Consider the following 21,401-nt stretch of genomic DNA (forward strand, 5'->3'; position numbering starts at 1 on the left):
ACACACACACACACACACACACACACACACACACACACACACACACAGAGTATCCTGTCCTGATGTCCTGCTCTACTCCCTCTGTTCCTTAGTTCTCTGGTCCAGCTCTATGGAAGCTGAATTGCAGAACAAGTTGTGGTATATGAATGTAATGGAATATTATTGTGCTATAAGAAATGATGAGCAGGTGGATTTCAGAAAAACCTGGAAAGACTTGTATGGACTGATGCTAAGTGAAGTGAGCAAAAAAAGAACAACATTGTACACAGTAACAGTCACATTATGTGATGACTGACTTTGATAGACAAAGCCTTTCTCAGTAATGCAAGGATCTAAGACATCTCCAAAGGCCTCATGATGGAAAATGCTATATGCTATGGGAGCTGAAAAGGCTTTTATTCCCGAAAGGTGCAGCCCAGGAAAACTTCTGCAGTTATCCCTTAATGAATGCTTTCTGAATCGAACATAATAGTCCTTTCACTTAGCTATAACTTCCTTATGCTTTCCAATTTCCTTTAGAGTAAGAATGTCAATACTGGCAAGACTCAGTTCCTCTAGAACTATATTGACTTATTAGTTATTGCACAAGGATCCTGCATTTAGAGAGCCAATAATTAAATTAATGTTTATAGGACTATGTGATTGTTAGTATCCTCTGCCCCAGACATTGCCAGAACAGAAACAGGATTACTCAGGGTTGAAGGTTATTTTGTGGTTTTGTTTCATGGATTTCCACAACTAAAGAATTCATCTCCTAGGCACCAATCTACTGGTGACCAGCCTCTATGTACTTACTCAAGCTGGTCATTAGACAGTCACAAGTCTGTCACTTGGGCCATATTCCAAGACCTCCTAGGATGGTAATACCTATCAAAGCACTGCCTTTGAGAACCCAAGGCCACCACCATGCTATAGTGAAGCATAGGAGTAGGACCTCTGAAGCAGCAAAATATAACTATAAACAAAATTTTGTATGTATATTTATAAATATACCCTCTATTAATGTCTTCATCCAATGTCTTGTCATGAATTTGGACGTGACCCTGGGGTTCTGAAGGCCATGCTTACAGGTAAAAGCTCCAGCAGGTCCTAACATGCTGAGAACATGGACCCAGCAGCAAATTGGGCTTAATGGTCCAAGGACCTAGCCACCTGGTGGCCTAAAACATTCCCTCCCCTTTTCACAAATAACCAAAGTACTTTTTTCTTTCCAATGGGGCAAATTCAGAGAAAAATACTTCAATGGAAAAATACTACCTATTTATATGATGAAATACTTCATCAGGTCCTACACCAAGATCAATAATGTCACTGATGTGAATGCTTGCCTCTACCAATAAAGGATGCGACACCTCCATTAATGGGAAGGCTACATGAACTACAAGGACCAATAAGTACTCATCATCTGATGGCCAACTTTCCGGTAATGAGAATCTCTATAGTTAGCTAGACTGGTTGTTGGATAACCAACACAGCTCAATGAAGGGACCATATTTACAATATATTAGTATCTACAAAAGCTTGAGCACCACGCCTTCAATCATTCTAGGTCACCTCTACATCAGCACTCATAATAGGGCTTGAGTAGAGGACTTAGAATTACATACTTGAAAAATGATTTTTAAAATTTCACAATCACTAAAATCTATTCTTACAATGAATAATTTCTTTCTTCGTCAAAGCTAACCCAGAATGCTAGATCCAAAAGAAAGAATGGTAAGATCAAAACATGACAGATTTAGATTAGATAGTCAGAAGAAATCATAGGGTAGTACTGAGACAAAAAGGTAAATGTGACAAAAAATAATTAAATCAATACTTTACATATACTGCATATATTCAAGTTGGCAGTAATGTGTACATTATTTGTCTTTTTTCATATACTCATTAAATGTCAGTCAGTTGACAAGCATTTATTGAGTTATTCACTGTGTGCCAGGAAACAAATAGGGTAAAAGATAGTCCCTGCCCTCAAAGAGCTCACAATCTACTGGGGGAGACAAACACGTAAGCAACTATGTACAAAGTACAAACTATTTACATGATAAACAGGAAGTAATTAAGAGAGGGAAAGCACTCAAATTAAAGGGGACTGAGAAAGGCTTCTGGCATTTTACCTGGGACTGGAAGAAATCCAGAAAGGTCAGAAAGTGGAGATGAGCGAAAGAATTCCAGGCATGGCAGAGAGCTAATGAAAATGCTTAGAGTTGGGAAACGGAATGTCTTGTGTGAGGAACAGCAAGGAAGCCAATGTCACTGGACTGCAGAGAATATTGGGGGGAGTAAGGTGAAAGAAGACTGAAAATGTAGGAGGAGGGGGCAAATCATAAAAGTTCCAATCAATAAATAGACAATTTTGTATTTGATCCTGGAGATGAATAGATGAGTAACATGATCAGACCTGCACTTTAGAAAGATTAATTTGTCTGCTGAGTGGAAGATGGACTGGTGTAGTGAGAAACCTGTGGCAGGTAGATCAACCAGCAGGCTATAGTCTGAGGTGATGAGGACCTGCCAAAGAACCATCCTTACATTTACATTAAAAGGACAAGATTTATTTTTATATGAGTATATATCAGAACTAGCTAATATCAAGACTACCCACCTAAAATTATTATTAGCTGAAAATTATTAAAGACTAAATAACACTGAGAAAAGACATTTCCAGACATCAGTCAAGCACTAGATATATTAGTTATATTAACACAAAACTGTTGCTGACCTCCCCTAAATACATGTTAGACATTGTCTAAACAAGATATATAAATACAGATATAGAATGCATATCCATCTACCTATCTATACATGTATATGCACATGCATTTGTATATATATGTATATATGTGTGTGTACATATATATGTATATATATACATATATATATTTATATTTATATAGCTTATTTTTTATATTAGCTGTTATTCACTCTTCGGCCATAACGTATTTACAGGTATCTCCCTAAACATTATTACAAAATTTAAGCCATAGAATTTTAGAGTCAAAAGGAACTCCAGAGGTCATCTAGTCCAACCATACCTGTTCCAGAATCCCTTGCCACAATATCCCTAAGAAGTGGCCAGCCTCTGCTAAAAGACCTTCAATGAAGGAGAATCCACAATCTTTCAAGGCAGCCCATTTTGCCTTAGAATGGTTTTAGTTTTTAGGAAAGTTTTCCTTATGTCTAACTGAAATCTGCTTTTCTGAAACTTCTTCCCTCCTAGGTACTCCCCTTCTGAAAGCTAATCTCATTTCCACATGATAGCTCCTTAAATACTTCAAGATGGTTTATGTGCTGTCTCACCCCCACTCCCCAAGTCTCCTCCTCTCCAGGCTAAACATCCCTAGTTCCTTCAAGTGGTCCTCATACAGCATGATCTCAAAGCCTTTTAACATTCTGACTGTGCTCTTCTGGGATACTCCAGATTATCAACATGTCAATTATACCTCCAACCAAATGCCTGAAATAGGCTGGTAGCTACATTAAGTTAAAAAGGGACAGATGCAAGAGATGTTAGCAGAAGAGTGTGAATACAGGGAAAGAAACAAACCAAAAGGTGAGAATGACTCTGTGGTTGAGAATCCAGGTGACTGGAAGGATAGTGGTCCCTCAATAGAAGCAGGGAAGTGGGGTGGGGGGTAGTGGGTAGAATAGTAAAAGAACAAGTTCTATTTGGCACTCCAAACCCTGACATGTTCACCTGGGGCCCAAAAGCCACAGCAAGGATTGTCAAATTTGCTCCAGGTAGCAAAGAAACCTATAAAAAGCACAGAATTTAAGAGTTGGAAGGGACCTTGCAGACAGTTCAACCCTTATTTAAGCAAGCATCCATTCTACACCATACCTGATAAGTGATCGTCCAGCTTTAGCATGAAGAGTTCCAGTGAGAGGGAACCCACTAACTCTGGAGTCAGCTATTCCATGCTAATTTTTAGGAAATTCTTCCATAATCAAATTTAGGAATGTCTCTTTGCAACTTCTATGGATTATTCCTAGTTCTGCCTTCAGCAATCAACCAAAAAATTCTCCTTAGGATCCCAACATATTGTCCAAAACTTTCATTTTTCTAAGCATACCAACTTATTAAAATAAACACTACTTCCTTTGAGCATTTTCATTTTAAAACCTTCATAAATGTTATGGTTCACAGCCATATAGCCTAATAAATAGACCACCTCCTGATCAATTTCTTCTCCTGCCCACTATCCTACAATCCCAAATATGAAGGAAAAAATACCTGAAAGGAATGCTCTGCCAGATGAATTCCTCGAATAAGGTTCAAAGCAGCACACATGATGTTCAGAACAAGAGACAGAATCCCCAGAGCTGTCACTGGCTTCATCCGGTAATTTGGAGCTTCATAATTTAAAATAATAATAATATTAAGTTCCTAATGAAAAGCATTTCAGGTTACATAGTGTCTACATAAAGGAAAAGCTAAATAAACCACACTTCCCCTAACTATAATTACATTACAGACATAATTTAAATTACATTGCGGACACAATTTAAATTATGTTGCAGACATAATTATAGGTGTATTAATACAAATTAAGTAATGGTTAGGAACCAAAAAACAGAAGTGGAAAATGAGGGACAGAAAGGATCTAGGCCTCATAGGGGTATTTCTTCTAGCCTTTACTGCAACACTGGACATCCCCACCTCACCCAAACAGAGGTCTTGGAGCTATTTTTCCAGGTTTCAGCTGAAAGCAACCTCTTGTGATAACAAAAAGTGCTATAACTTTATTTTTATATTGGTTGCAGAGTCATCATTTAACATTCATCACATAAAACATTCTAGTTTTCTTCTTATCCGCTGGGCATAAAAATAGTCTTGGCCTTTCTCTTCCAATTCTCCGCCCCCCATCAAGTATCTTTTTATTTTCAAAATGTTTAGGGATTTTCTGGCAAAAAGGGAAACATTCAATATATAAGTCATTCTTAGAATGATTAGAACAAATGGCCATTTTATTTTGCTCTTTTAGAAACCCTATGAATTGATTTTCCTCACGACATCCACAGATACGGTATGCTGATCACCTTCTTTTCCTTTTCTTATCATCCTTTCTTGTCCCCACATTTAGCACAAAATAACAATCAAACCCATGGCTATTGTTAGTATGTTAGAGTTCCCACTGAGCAATTCAAGGCTTCCCCCATGAGAACTGAACATGCTACCTTTTTAGGATTCTAGCCTTGAGACACAAGAGGCTGAGCCAAAGCATAGTAAAATGTCCTAGAAAGAAGGGCTAAGTTTAAACTTTCTGGAATTTGGTTGGATTTGTGTTTCAAGCAAAGCCATAGCTACTAGAGCATCCCTTTCCTAAACACATTTTTCATAGTGTGAGGACACAGCTTGAGGCCCAGATTTTTGTGTTGCTCTACAAACTCAAGTTGCTGCATTTGTGACCTCGAGTGGCAAACCAGATCAGCCGATAAAGTGACTAGCCGTGGTGACTCACCCAAGAGTTTAGAAGAAAAACAGATTTTACTTGTACTTTCAGTTAAACCTAAGATAATATAAGACTTTTTAAGGTCACATGAAAAAACCTGAGCCATAAATTTAGGCTGAAAAGAAATGAAAATAAAAGAAACACAGGTAACTGTCATGCATTTTATCAAGATGGGGAAACCAAAATTCTAGAACATCAATTTTCTTATATGAGCAGGAAATTACGAAATTACAAATAATTATGTGCTGGGCAAATGTTTCATGAGTGGCCATGGACAAATAATTCTTCACCCAGAAGCCAACCTACTGAAAAGGCCCTTGACCATCCTTAACTAGGCTAGTCATTGGACAACAAACAATCTGGCACCAGAATAATACTTGAAGCTTTCCAGTTTGAAAGAATCTTCCAGAGCTGCACCTCTACTGTACAAGGCCGCCCTCGAGAAACCACAATCACTTATCTGTGCCCCAGTGAAACATATCTCCCACGGTAAAGAGATGGTAGAGAGCTTAGGGATCCAGCCCAACCTTTCACTCTAGAGATGAAGACACGGAGGCTCAAAGAGGGGAAGTGACTTAAAGGCCTAATTAGCTCATTAGTGCCAATTGTAGGACTTGAATCCTGGTCTCCTGATTCCAAATCCCATGTTCTCTACAGTACAGGATGCTGCCTCTCTTCAATTTCATTCCTAAAATCCATTCTAGGCACCTTAACTGTTCACAGTTTCCCAGGTACCAGTGTGATCTTTACTCACACACTTTATCCACAAGAAAAGTCAAATGGCAATAGAATTGTTTTTCAATTACATTCTAGGGACAAGGCCAGTCTATAGTCATTTTACACATAAATAAAACCATTTGGGAAAAAGCAATGCACGTAAGTATTATTCCTCTGTCATCACCAAACACTACTGCAGAGGACACATTCAGTTCACTCACCATATTCAGCCTGCATCGAAGAGTGACTGTTTCTTAGCCCACTCATCACTTCTGTGTCCTCTAGTCTCAGGACCAGCGGAGGCTGGAGCAGTAGCTCTTCCTGAATCTTTTCTAAGTGGGTCTTCAGCTGAGAAGAGCTTGCATAGTTAAAATGCCATTTCACTTTCTGAATGACATTATCTGTAAAAAAAAAAAAAACAAAAAAACAATCAACCAACTTCAGCAGAGTACAGAACAGAATTTTATATGGATTTAGAACTTTTTATTGGAATTTACAAAATGAAGCTCACATTTCCAAGGAAGCTAACAACCCATATTCTGAATATACAGTCAAATTTAGATGACCATACTATTCTCATACAGTATAGCAGAATCAAAGAATTTCATTTGTCACAAGTAACCTACTTTACTGATAACTGAATGCCAGGCCTCATGGACAAAGTGCCACAGTACTATATTAGTTCCTTACATGATTTTACTAAGTATGTGAATTATACTGAACAACATATTTATCACTGGCAAAGCAATCTTGTTAGCATTCATCACTTTTTCACAAGGAGTACTGCTTACCCTCAAGAATTAGCTAAAAAACATAATGTGAAAGACAACCATCATCTTCAGCTAAGTGTGAAACTGAGGGAAGACATGCAATGTCGAGGAAGGAAGGGGACCACTCGGCCACATCAACCAAGAGGATGATATTAAGGCACATCACCTCATTTTAAGGAGGAAGGGAGTAAAGAACAGTGACTTGGTTAAGGTCTCACAGGAAGACTATACAAGAGAAATACAGAACTACTTAATATCAGCAGAATGTCCAAAACCCTACACTAGGGAGTGTCTTTTGACTTTCTTGCCACATAAAAAATGACTTCAGATAGAGCCTCTAACAATTCCACATACAGTAGATCCACAGCGAGGGCATCCCTACTGTACTCTTCCTTAATCAGACAACATCTGAATAGTATTGTGTTCAGTTATGTACCCCATATTTTGGAAAGGATATTGACAAGTTACAGTGCATCAAGGGTAGGGTATTCAATATAGCTAAGGGGGAGGGGGGGAACAAAACCATGTGATTTGGGTAACAGATGAAGATACTACAGGTGTTTAGTCTAAGGATAATTCTCCATCTCTTGCCTCCTAACCTGGATGCTCCCCAAAGTTTGTCCTGGGTCCCCTTCTCCAGTCCCACTGATAGAACCACAGCATTCTGGAGTATGTAGACTCTTCAGGCCATCTAATTCAGCCCACACCTGGACAGCCCTCCACCACAAGTGGTCTTCAAGCCTCTGCTTGAAAGCTGCCAGTTCAGAGGCACCCATTCCACTTTGGGATAGCTCAACCTGTTCCAAAGACTTCCCTCATCTCAATCCCAGATGTGCCTCTCTAAACTTCTGCCTGTATCTCCTTTTGTGGCTAAGCAAAACATGTCTAATTGCTCCCCCTTCGAGAGCCCTTCGAATACTTGAAAACAGCCCTCGCTCCCCCAAACTTCTCTTCTCCAGACTAAGCATGCCCAGTTGCTTCAGTGAGCCTCACATGGCCTCACCATCCTCTCTGCCCTCCTCTACAACTTCTCCTCTCAGCTGTACCTCTACAGTCTTTCTCAAATCCATTCCCTTTTCCCCATTCATAAAGATACTACCCTAGTTCATTATTTGTATGTCTATCCCTCTATTAGATTAGAAGCACCTTGAGATAAGGTCCTATTTCAGACCTATCTTTGTATTTAATAAATGCAGAATGGGTTTAACAAAAGATGCAGCTTGTGAAAAACACAAATATAAGGCAGTACTGATAAAAATGAATAAGGAAGTAACAAACCGAATTTGAGAAAAGCATATGGTCTGGAAGCCAAGCCTATGCTGGTGTTGTCATAGGAAGCAGTGAACTCCCACCGAAGAGCCTCCAGAAAGCAGAAGGCCATGGCCACGGGATAACTGTGGGAGCAGATCCCCATGCAGGCTATGGCTCCAGAAGAGTCAAAGCTGAAACAAGAATACCAAAGGTGAATTACATACCAAACACACAGATAAGTTCCTCCTTATCTTACTGTCTGACAGTCAGCATACAATAGTCACTTGACTCTAAATCCTACAACATGGGTATGTAGCATCTCTCATACAACAGATACATTTCTTTTGCCTTGAATCACTCTAGCGATTTTGTGTGTCTATATCATGTCTGCCCAGTTCAAAGATATATTAAGCACCTACTATGTACAAGGTCCTGTGAGCAGCACTGGGGATAAAAAGAAAAGTTATATAGTCCCTGCCTTCAAGGAGCTTGCAATCTAACAAGGAAGAATGGAACAGTCACAATTCAGTAAGACACAAACTAGAATATGGTTGGGGCAAAAGAAAGATCCAAAATATTCTAGGAAAACTGGAGGAGGGAGAGCTGGAGAATTCAGAGAAAGATTTACCGCAAACAAAAAAGGCAGCACCTGTGCAGAGTCTCAAAGAGACAAAGCAGCGCCTCCAGGTCATGGAGAAGCTGGCACCTGGGCTATAAGGTCCCCACGGGCAAAGGCCAGGGCTTTTACCTCCCCAACAAAGCACAGTGCACATAGCAGATAATTATAATATAATACACATACAATACACATAGCAGACAATAAATATTGTTTGGATGAAAGACTTAAACCCAAACAGGCTTTACTAAAACAGAGGCTTAGCTAATTTGCTGTTTCAGGCTTATTTCTTAGAACAAGTTTTTAATTACAACTGCCACATTTAAAAAATTTTAGTATTAGCCAGCTTTAATGACTATTAATCATAACTAAAAATTTTATTTGGATCTACTATCCTTGCCAAGTTTCTCCACTAAAAAAGAAAATGAATGCTCCTTCCCTTTTCACTTCAGAGCAATCCCCAACCCTTCTTGTCCTCTTAGGCCATGAGAAAGGGGGTATTCCATGTCATTTACTACACAAGGAAAACTGGAGTCAACCTCTTCCTCTTGGCCAGTAAATAGCTGCTCTGTCACTTAGCTCTTAGTTTTAAATGTTTCTGCATTGTCCTTATTTTGTTTGCATTAAAATTAACATAATACCCTAAGTACAGCTTACTTAATTAGTTGTTCTACAAGTTAAAAAAAAAAGTTCAAAAGTTAAGATAAAAATATAATGATATTATACACCAGAACAAGAATACCTCCTAAAACAAATATTTTAAAATTCAGCATTTAAGAAACCAAAGGACCTATTACTCTCCACACTAGATTATGGGATTCCTACTCCATTTAGAAGAACAAGAGAAAAGGGCCTCATTTCTAAAATATATAGAGAATTAAGTCAAATTTATAAGAATACAAGTCATTCCCCAATTGATAAATGGTCAAAGGATATGAGTAGGCAGTTTTCAGACGAAGAAATTAAAGCCATCTATAGTCATATGGAAAAATGCTCTCAATCACTATCGATTAGACAAATGCAAATCGAAACAACTCTGAGGTACCACATCACACCTATCAGATTGGCCAACATGACAAAACAGGAAAATGATAAATGTTGGAGAAGATGTGGGAAAACTGGAACACTAATGCATTGTTGGTGGAGTTGTGAAATGATCCAACCATTTTGGAGAGTAATTTGGAATTATGGCCAAAGGGCTATAAAAATGTGCATACCCTTTGACCCAGCAATACCACTTCTAGAGCTATATCCCACAGAAATCATAAAAATGGGGAAAATACCCACATGTACAAAGATTTTTATAGCAGCTCTTTTTGTGGTGGCAAAGAATTGGAAATTGAGGGGATGCCCACCAATTAGGGAATGGCTGAACAAATTGGGGTATATGAATGTAATGAAATACTATTGTGCTATAAGAAATGAGGAGCAAGCAGACTTCAGAAAAACCTGGAAAGACTTAATATGAATCGATGCTGATTGAAATGAGCAGAACCAGGAGAACATTGTACACAGTAACAGCCACGTTGTATAATGACTAATATTGATAGACTTAGCCCTTCTCAGCAATGCAAGGATCCAAGACATCTCCAAAGGTCTCATAATGGAAAATGATATTCATATCCAAAGAAAGAACTACAGAGTTTGAATGCAGATCGAAGCATACTATTTGCTATTTTTTTCTTCTGTTTTGTTTTGTTTCCTCTTTCTGGTGGTTCCTCCTATTGGTTCTAATTCTTCCTTACAACATCACTAATGTGAAAATATTTCAATAGGAATGTATATGTATAGCCTATACCAGATTGCGTGCTGTCTTGGGGAGGGAGGTGGGGAAGGAGGGGGAGAAAAATTTAAAACTCAAAAGCTTATGGAAGTAATTGTTGATAAATCAAAATTAATAAAAAAAATTTTAAAAAAGAAGAGCAAAAGAAGAACCATAGATATTAACTACAATCTCAACTAGAGGAAAGTGTTGAAAATTGTTGACATAATTTTGACCAAAGCCAAAACTTCTGTGATAGAGAAGCTCTGACTCTTGCGGCAAGCAAGGCAAGGTGGTGTGACTTTTTTGACCCATTTGTGAGATTACAACAAGGCTTTAAAAATCTTTCAGAGAAATGCACTGGGAATGGCTGAACAAGTTGTGGTATATGAATGTAATGGAATATTACTGTTCCATAAAAAATGATGAGCAGGCAGATTTCAGAAAAATCTGGAAAGGCTTGTATGGTCTGATGATATGAGCAGAAGTGAGAAGAACCAGGAGAACATTGTACATAACAGCCACATTGTGCAATGATCAACTTTGATAGACTTAGGTGTTCTCAGCAATGCAATAATCTAAGACAACTCCAAGAGACTCATGATGGAAAATGCTATCCACAGCCAGAGAATGAACTATGGAGTCTGAATGCAGATCAAAGTATGCTATTTTCTCTTTTTTTTTCTTGTGGTTTTTCCTTTTGGTTCTGATTCTTCTTTACATGAATAATGTGGAAATACGTTTAATAGATTGTACACGTATAGCCTATATCAAATTACATGCCATCTCGGGGAGGGAGGAGGAAAAATTTAGAACTCAAAATCTTATAACAGTGAATGATGAAAACTAAAAATTAATTAATTGCGGAAAAAAAAGAAATGCACTAAACTTCCACAAGATGGTGGTATTACTACATGAGAAATAACATTTTCTTTGGTCTACAAAATCAGATGTAGTACTTCCAACCTTACAAAGCAGAAAGTTAAGATAATTCTTCAGTAAAAATGAGGAGATGGGGACAGCTAGGTGGTGCAGTGGATAGAGCACCGGCCCTGGATTCAGGAGGACCTGAGTTCAAATCTGGCCTCAGACACATAACACTTACTAGCTGTGTGACCCTGGGCAAGTCACTTAATCCCAACTGCCTCACCGAAAAAAAAAAAAAAAAAGAGGAAATGGATTTAATTTTAAAAGCAGATAGTTCGTGTGTGTTATGTATATTTTTAGCTAAAATAGCTTATGTTTTTTCTTCTGTCATCCTCAACTGAAGCATGGCAACTTCCAGTATCCTCCACCACCCCAAAAACTTACATTAGTTCATTACAGATCTGGAGAAGAAAAACTAAGTTCTTCTTTCCTGATACCAAGAAGTTCACTTTACACAAAGCACAAAACTTCTCAGAAGATAAACAGTAATAACTGCAGTCAGGAAGACCGAGGTTGAAGTCCTGCCCCAGTCCACCGGGGTCAGCTGAAAGTCGCCTCACCCCTCAACACGCTAGGCAACTCTAAGATTTTAAGATGTGGAGTCTTCAAAGACCTGCCTTGGTGAAGAGAGTTTCCTCACCTCAGTGAAATCACAGGTCAAGTCACTAGCCCAAGTTTCTCTGGCTCTGCATTTAGTTGGTTTACAAGACAACGTTTCATAATATGGGGCCAGACACAGGTTCTCCAATCTGTGCTTTAATGAGTATTCTGAGACTCTGTTCCCCTAAAAGGAAGTGTCACATAACCAGAGCATACCAAACTCACTTCGAGCAGACTACACTAGGTTGACCTTGGAGTGAAAAGAACTTGTCTGAAACATTGAAGCCCAGGATTCCTACAACTATGGAACAAAAATGAGAGATTACGTAAGCCTGGCCCGAAGAGCAGCAGCGGCAGTCTCTTTCCCTTATCCATCTCTGCTCAGCAGGCACTTGGTAGGCACTTCAAGAATGACTGACTACAACCCTCCTCTCTGGGACCCCCTCCAGGCTGGGACAGCTTTATGCCCCTTGCCAGCAGGAAGCAGTTTGAGAAGCCGAGACCTTCACCCCTTACCCCAAAAGAATTTGGGTCCCATTTGTTTGAGGGGGAAATGATGAGGATGGGATCTAGACCTCAGAAAGGAAAAACCCTGGACTTTCCCACATGGCCAAATCTCTGGCATTCCCCTGAGGCTATAATCCCTATCAACTGGCCTTTCACTGTGGCTACACCCAATCTCCCCTCCAATGTCTTACATCTCTAAGGCCCCTGGCCATTGCCCACACTTAATCCTAGGTAGGCTCCATTGTCCAGGTCCCAGGAGTTCCGTTCACCCCAGCTTACTGGTCACTCCTAGGTCCCTCCCCCATCTTTCTGTATATAAGGTCCACCAGGTCTCCATTAAGATACTCTGATTCTTATAATCTAGCCACAGCTCTGATTCTTATAATCTAGTCACTGCTCGGATTCTTAAAATCCAGCCACTGGTCAGATTCTTATAATCTAGCCAATAGCTTACTAATGTTCAGACTCCTTAAGAGTCTGCCCAATATGACAGATGTTCTAATAACCCTTGTCTTTGGCTGAAAGGAAAAAAAAAATGACTGACTAATAAATGCAATGTCTGCTCTCCATCCAGGTGGGGAAAGTGGCAGAAGCTAGAATCACCACCAAGCAGAAGCAAATCAGAAGGATCCTCCAGTGAAGATGCTCTAAACAAAATGCCATGTCTATGGACGATTCTGTTAGCAAATTAAGTTATCTGATTGACTAAAGGTAACAGTAATTTGGGGAGCTTTGAAGCTTCAGTGCCAGAGCCTAAGGAGTAACAGCTAGAGGAACCTTGGTGGTATTGAAATACTATGGAAATACTGATTGATTAGCAATTAATTGTCATGACTAGATTATATGAGAGAAAAAAATCTAAAAGAAATGTAAGAGCGAAACATATTACAACAACACACGGTTGACACGGCATCCGTGAGGAATGAGGTATTGCCATTGAGAGAATTTTGTACACAACTTAAGGGTGAAAACTTACTTTTAAGCCATCTTTTATGGAACTCTAACACAGACTATCAATTATCTTGTCTTTGTAAACAAAGGATGTTGAACATGCTTTAAAATTTCCCTGATGACTCTGGGTCAACATTCTGAACATCCTTGGTTGTATAATCGTATAATAATTAGTGTTTTTCTTAAGGTTAGTGAAGGTTGCTGGGTTGTCGACCAAACAGCACTAGACTGCTATGCTTTTCTAGGTTAAGATTTTTCTCTCTCTTTACATTCTGTAAGCTGTAATTTGGGTCTACTTCAAGAAATAACCTCTTCTGTCCAACATATTACCTGTCTTAAGCTGGGGTAGAAGGGAAATTTTAGGGTTAAAGAGGGAAACATCAATAGGCAAGCTTGTTAAATCAGTAATCTGAATCTCACAAAAATACTCTAAGTCAATGGGTTTTGTTTAGTTAAAGCACAGAGCTGGTTCTACCTTTTCATGTAGATTAAGGACATAGGCTACATGGCTGCTAGTTACTTTGCTGCAAACCTTCAGTTAAGAATATATGGCAAGAACAATGGATTTGGAGTCAGAAGACCTGGTTTTAAAATCCTAGGTCTGCTCCTTACTGTGTGACCTTAGAAAAATCATTTACCCTCTCTGGCTCCTAGTGAGGAAAATTAATAATATGGCAATTCCTATAAAACTTAAAGCACTACAGAAAAAAAATGGCCTATTATTATTACTGTTCTAAGTAGTAGTAGTCAGGGCTTAGCGTTTGGAGTCAGAAAAATTAAGTCTTACCTCAGACACTTACTAGCCACGTGACCCTGGGCAAGTCACTTAAACTTTCTATGCCTCAGTTTCTAAAATGGGGATAATACCACCTATATGATAAGGTTGCTGTGAGGATCAAATGAGCTAACATGTGTAAAGTGCTTTGCAAACCTTAAAGGCTATGTAAATGCTAGCTATTATTATTCTCAAATTAGTGTTAAAATATCAGGTCAACACTTTTGGCACAAGACTTGATCAAGATGTGGTAACTTAAGATGTTTAATTAAGACAGAATATGGTTAAAAGAAAGCTAAGTTTAATGTGTCACTATCAGGCTAATGACTATTACAAAAAAAGAAAAATACTAGCTTACTGTATATTGAGGTCATGTCCTTCTGCAGTCCCCCGACCTGGAAACTGTGTCAAAATTAAGGACAACGTTTTTAGCCGCTTTCTGCATTCCATAAAGTCCTGGTTATGGTGAAAATCTGTGGAGGCAGAGAGGGGCAATCCATCTCTCACCCGTACCACACAGGCAAAAAGGATCATGGACATGGTCCAAAAAGGAATTCATGAGGATTCCCTGAAAAAAAAATGACATCTTGTTAAAGAGTATGATCTTCAACGGCCCAGAGAGGCTCCCAGCTGCATGTCTGGCCCTTTGGGGTATTTCTCCTTTTCTTTCATTTCCTGGTGGTCTGAAATTCCTGGCTCCAACCATGAAAACAGATGAACCTTTCTTCTTATCCCCCATGTCTCCATTCTCATGTCCCCTTCAGTTCTCTTCCCTTCATATCCCTCTGTGCCAAATTATGGGGACGCTAACAGAAAACACAAGAGAGTCTCTGCTCTCTCAAGGAGCTTACATCTTGATTTGGGGAGTCACACATAAAAGACTTCAGACTGTTCTCCCTACCATCTCCACTTTGCTGTCAAAATTATCTTCCTAAAGCACAAGTCTGACCATGTCACCCACCACCCTATTCAGTAAACTGTTTTGACTGGGTCTGCTACAATTTCTGTTATACAACCTTAACTGGGCCCTCACTGCTGCTAGGCAAGCCTACTACATACCTCCCTTATCAGCTCCCTAGCCCACTCCCCACAGCAGCTCTTTCAAACCTTTTCATCCCTTCTCAAACCTCCCATGGCTCCCCTCCCCCCCACTCAATCTCACCTCAGATTTTACAGGAAAAATTGAGGCCATTCACTGTTAATTCCCTATTTTTCCCTCTTCCTCATCTCCTATTACTCTGGTCCCTTCTGCCACCATCTCCTCCTTCACCCTTGTCTTTCATGATGAAGTGGCCTTCCTCCTTACTTACCAAGGCTAATCCCTTAACCATCCCATCTCCTCCAACAGATTGCCCCCTGTTATCTCCATTCTTTCACTTATTTTCAATCTCTCCCTCTTTACTGGCTAATTTCCTACTACCTACAAACATACCCATGTGTCCTCATCCTGAAAAAAATCCTCAATTATCCCTGATAATTATTGTCCTGTATCTCTTCTACTTATTGTAGCTAAACTCTGAAAAAAGGCCATCTACAATAATACTTTAACTTTCTCTCCTCTTGCTCTCTTCTTAACCCCTTTTCTTTTCCCTATGGCTAAAAAATTTCTAGAAATTCTGTATCTCTACTGGTGAGTGAGAAACCAACTTCAATAGGTTGATACTTGCACTCTCTTAATCTTTTTCTTTCAAGAAACATTGATACCTGTGTGTGTGGAAAACATAAATTTTATGAAGCAAAAAAAAGTAATGTTTAGTGAAATTATTTCCAAGTAAGCATCAATCTAAATATAGAAGAGAAAGCCCCTAACCTAGGAGTATCTCCTAAATGTGAAAGACTACCCTGGCTTGGGATTTCACTCCCTTTCCCTTCTGCCACCAAAGACCTCCTTTCTTTCCCACAAAGGGGTAAGGCATGGCTAGACATCAGTTCGTGTGAAAAAGATATGGGGATTTTAGCGGACTCCAAAATCATTATAAGTCAACAATGCAACATGGTAAAGACTAATGATTTGATTGTGGCTGTAGTAAAAGGCAAAACATCCAAAAGAAGGGAGAGAATAGTCTTACTGTGTTCTATCCCAGTAGTGTCAAACTCAAATAGAAATGGGGACCATTAAATCGTATACACAAGGATCCCTGAAGATTTCATGTTGAATTAGTTTTAAATTTTAATGTCTATGGTTTACTATATTTTTATTTTGCTTATTTGTTTTATTTTTAACCCTATTTCATTTTAATCTGGTTTAGACTACACTCGGGAGGCCCCAGGCAACACGCCTTACACCTCTGTTCTGGAGTATATTCAGTTCTGGGTGCTGAATTTTAGGAAGGACACTTAAAGCCCAAGAGCATTCAGAGGAGGATGGGAAGGATGGGGAAGGGCCTTGGGACTGAATCATGCAAACATCAGTATAAGAAACTCTTAAGTAAAAACCTGGAGAAGAAAAGGCTAAAGGAAAACACAATTTCTGGCTTTCAAATATACCAGAAAATAATGATTAGATTTGTTCCACTTGACCCCAGAGGCAGAACTATGAATCATGGGGAGAAGCTGCCTGCTTATTAAATAGCTGACGAGTCTACTTTTTTTCCACTTACATATATAACATCAATGATTTCTTTCAACTCAAATTGTTATTAATACAAGATACCTTAGTCTTTTAAAAAAATGTTATAGGAGAAAACAGCTGTGTAGATGAGGGATAAATTCAGAAATGACATTGACATAAAAACAAAAGACAGCAATAAAATCTTTAGAGATGCTATGACTCTTCTGCTGTCCTTAAAGTTGCTTGTAATTTTAATTGTTTGGCAATGGCAACTGATGAAATTTGTATCTGATATATAAACTTTAAATATAGATTAGCCTTTTCAGTTATTGAAAGTAAAATAAAACTTGAAGACTCACTTCCTCAACTTCCATAGGAAAGCTGGTTCCTTTGTCTCTTCAGGGATCTCCAATTCTTAAGGGTTGGAGCTGATTTCTAACATGAGCTCTCGAGCCCTCACCAATGTACTCTCCACTGATCATCAGTTAGCCAGTGTTAATTAGCTTTTAACAACAGGTATTTACTAAGGTAGCAAGGAGAGGCAGAACAAAATATCACTCCAATAGCCTGGGATATATTCTCCCTTTCGTGTATATACACAAAGTCCCTGGGAATAGTGGGCTCAAACTTAGAGTGCTCATATGGACCAAGGTAAACTCATAGCTTCTTAGAAATCCTTTTTTCCCTTTATGAAGTTCTCCTTTAGTATGTGTAACTCTCTGCTGGACCCTGGTAAGGGGTGGGTGAAGGGTATGGTTGACCTTGTAGAAAGAGCCTTTAGCTTGCCTTTCCTTCATGTTTCTAATCTGTTTTTAGCTTGCAATGCTGTTATAGACGGATGGGAAGCCCAAATCATCCAACCTACATTCAAATGGTCATCCTCTAGTGGAGGGAGGTAGGGGGAGGGAAGGTGAAGAGAGAAGAGACAGACTCCTCCTTTGGGACTTGTTAGGAGCTATTCCACCATTAGGCTGGATTCTGAACTGGCTTGCTGTTTTATCCAAGCCCCACAGGGTATATGACTTATTCTCTTCAAGCACCCACAAGACATTTCCTGTGCAGCATCATCTTTTCAGTATGTACCTAGTTTATACCTTTGATTCAATAGTCTCTAGGAACTGTTCACAGCTAATTGATATAACTCAGAGAGGCATTTACACCAGATAAAGGTAGCAGGGCATAAATCTCTACATTAATTGGGACTGAAGATGCAAGACACTCTTCTTACAATAGCTTAGTTGGTTAACCAATTAATGCTGCAAAGCACTAAATTTAGTGGAGATCTAAAACAAACTTGGATCACTCCACTTAAAATATAATTTCATATGAAGTTCAAAAATATATATAGACACTTATTTAATAAAAAATATTACCAAAGGCATCAATAGAAATAAGAAAACTTTTTAAAAATTAAAATATTACTAGATGTATAAGCAAACTTCATTCCATTAAAAGAAAAAAAAAGGACCTATTTTACACAGTTTGGTTTGGGCCAAAAGAAGTTTTTCATAGTATCAACACAGGTCATAGAATCAGCATCTTGGAATAGCAAGAGACTTCAGTAATCATTTTCAAGCCTATCCTCAAACAGGAATTCCCCTTACAACCTCCCCAACAAGTGGTCAGTCAACTTAAAGACCTCTAATGTTGGGGAACTCATTACCTTTAGAGGTAGTCCCTTCCACTTTTTCACAGCTCTAATTGTTAGGAAGTTTGTCTGAGCAAACTGAAGTCTGCTTTCCTGTAATTTCTATCTATAGTCCCTCTCAACTCTAACATTCTGTAGTTTTCTGATTCTACTCAGTAGATGGCTAGCCATTTTGCTCTCTATTTTTCCCCTTAATCGTATCCCCTTTACTGCTAATTTTTAGTACCTCTATCAGGGGACAGGCAAGAAAAAGCAGTCACTTTTACTATGTTTCAGGCACTGAGAGTTAATTTAAGACAAATGAACCAAGAACTGAGATATGTGATTACTGCTGTAACACATTCTATTTATCGGTATTAACCCCAATCCTCCACAAAAGCCCTTGACCACAAGTCTTCAGAACTTCAGTAAGTTCAGAGCAGCTCATTTGCAGGTTGATGAATTTTAGGGGCCACAGCAACTTTTAAAGACCATTCTAACAAAATCAAAGATTCTCATAACCCCATTCACCTTGATAATAAAAGCTGACTATACAGATTTACATAACATCTACATTACTTAAAAAAAAAACTCTTGAGGCATGTCAATTTTTTACAAATCAAATCTTGTATTAAACATACTAATAGAGTTTACTATTTAAGAATCTTATTATAAATCATTTGATAATGTAGAAAATACTCTTGTAAAGTAAATAATCAACTCCATAATTTAAAATTAAGTAGACTGGAAATCTGTCCTCTTTAGCCCTAAGATTCTAAATATACCTATTTTTAAGTTTAAATTTTCATATATATACTGGATTTTTCTGAAAACAGAATGGGGCACTTTGTATGAATGCTATTGATGCAAATATATCATACATAGTATTTTTAATTCAATAAACTTATATTAAGCACCTACTATGTGCCATGCACTGTGCTAAGCGCTAGGGATAGGAACAAGAAAAAGTGACAGTTCTTGACCTCAAAGAGCTTACAATCTAATGGTGAAAGATAACCCACACAAGTGTGTATGTGTGTAGATATATACATACACCTTCATACATACACAGATTACATGTAGATAGAGATAGGTACATAGATCAATCGATGTTGGCTGTGCTAGGTTAGAGCCCTCAAAGGGGCTCAGAAGTGGTGGAAAAAATGGTAAACGGCAAAGACTGGTCCAAGAGAAGGGCTGAAAAGTGGCTCCTAAAGTCGACCTCATTTCTTCCCATTATTCTTCTTCAACCTCCCCAAGCAGGTCAGAAGGGGGCAAGAAGGCCACGAGAAGAGCTAACAAGAGACATGCCTCGAGGGGAGTAGAGGAGTTGGCACACTGAGGGCTGATCCTAGGCTAAATCTCTAACCAGGAAAATCCCTTCCCTAGGTGAACCTGCTCTAGCTCTCCAGGTAAGCTTGTAGGCAGGTGGTGCCACAGTGCACAGAGCGCTGGGCCTGGAGACAGGAAGACTATCTTCCTGAGCTCCCATCCAGCCTCTGACACTTACTAGCTGATGTGACCCAAGGCAAGTCACTTAACCTTCTTTGCCTCAGTTTCCGCATCTGTAAAATGAGCTGGAGAAAGAAATGGCAAACCAATCCACTATCTTTGCCAAGAAAACCCCAAATGGGGCCAGGAAGAGGAGGGCACGACTGCACCGCAAGCTTGTAGGCGCTTACTACAGGTCGAAAAGAACTTAACAAACTCCAATCCGGATGCCCCTTAGAATACACCTCCCTGCAGGGCTCGAACGCACTCTGCCACCTCTCAGAATCCTGCCTTCCTCCCAAGCTCAGCCCCCCGTGGCTGATGCTCTCTTTCCCTAGATAACTGTGTCCTATCTCTCCTTGGATCCTGTCACTCCCTACTCTGTAACACACTACCTGGGCACACGTCATCCCTCCTTCCTCGCGTTCTTTATGAGAAAGGACAGAGGAGCGGTCACAGTCACGGAGGGTTAAGTCCAGTCTCTTCTCGCCCCACCCTCTGCACTCCATACAGAGGTGCCTTTTCCCCAACACCTTCCTCTGCCCTCCGCCCATGCGCAGACGCACCCTGCGCCCGGGCCTCCCGGGGCCGGCCTAGGTGGGTCCCCTCCTCCCAAGCTCCGCCTCATCAACACCCGACCGCACGCGGAGGCCTCGCCCTCCCGCAACCGTCTCCTTCTGCGCAGGCGCCCAGCTCCCGCCAGCCCCTCCCTGCCCAGCGGAGGAGCCCGGCTAACGGACACTCGGAACCCGGGGCTCCATGCTTCCCACGTCCCCGCGTCTTACTTCGCCTCTGAGCTCCCGCCGCAGCTGCTTCAGTGTCACCGAGATCCCCAGTCGATCCGTCACTCTGAGGTCCTGGCTTTCTTGCCCTCCCCTACTCCTGCCTATAGCTCGGCGGCTGGTCCCGCCTGGGCCCACAGGGGAGGGGAGAAGAGGAAAAATGAGGGGGCGGGGCTTGGCTTGGCCGCCTACACCTCGCGGGCCGGTAGCTCCTGTGCGCATGTGTAATCTGGCGAAGCTGCTAGCCCCCCGCCCCCTACCTACAAACACGCAGACCCGGGCGACGGCTCGTGCAGAGGGCGGGGATTACCCCGGCCTTTAGGGGCTTAGCCCCGCCTCCGGGGCGGGGCAGAAGGCGAAGCTGGCAGGAAGCGAGGGGTTCTTAAAGAGGTAATACTGGCAGACGGGGTTGGGCATCGCCAGAAATTCCTCTGCGAAGCAAAGGCTGTCAGTCAGTCAGTAAGCAGTTATTAAGCGCATATTTATGTGCCAGTCTGCCATTCAAGAGCTAAGTGAACCGGGACAAGTCTCTTTACCTCCTTGGGCCTCAGTCTCCCAAATTGTAGAATACGGGGCTGGAGTAGATGATTTCCAAGGAAACTTACAAAAATCTCTGACAAT

The 21,401-nt window shown here is 40.2% G+C and overlaps 1 protein-coding gene across 3 annotated transcripts in view; it reads right to left on the minus strand.

Moving 5' to 3' along the window:
* Window positions 1–21,078, minus strand: part of SEC22C (SEC22 homolog C, vesicle trafficking protein) — a 31,720-nt gene extending 10,642 nt beyond the window's left edge. Inside the window, exons 1-5 of one of the 3 annotated variants that reach the window (XM_027837069.1) lie at window positions 20,784–21,071; window positions 14,688–14,897; window positions 8,219–8,382; window positions 6,392–6,571; window positions 4,235–4,353 (exon numbers count right to left, since the gene is read on the minus strand). In XM_027837069.1, the coding sequence (XP_027692870.1) occupies window positions 4,235–4,353; window positions 6,392–6,571; window positions 8,219–8,382; window positions 14,688–14,869 (645 nt within the window). In that variant the 5' untranslated portion in view covers window positions 14,870–14,897; window positions 20,784–21,071. Of the gene's footprint in view, window positions 1–4,234; window positions 4,354–6,391; window positions 6,572–8,218; window positions 8,383–14,687; window positions 14,898–20,393; window positions 20,537–20,783 lie in introns of those variants that run through there. The other 2 variants (XM_027837070.1, XM_027837071.1) reach the window with 2 other exon arrangements.
* Window positions 21,079–21,401: the final 323 nt, after the last annotated feature.

The sequence above is a fragment of the Vombatus ursinus genome, unplaced genomic scaffold (assembly GCF_900497805.2).
Source record: "Vombatus ursinus unplaced genomic scaffold, bare-nosed wombat genome assembly UNPS02014820.1, whole genome shotgun sequence".
Classification (NCBI taxonomy): Eukaryota; Metazoa; Chordata; class Mammalia; order Diprotodontia; family Vombatidae; genus Vombatus; species Vombatus ursinus.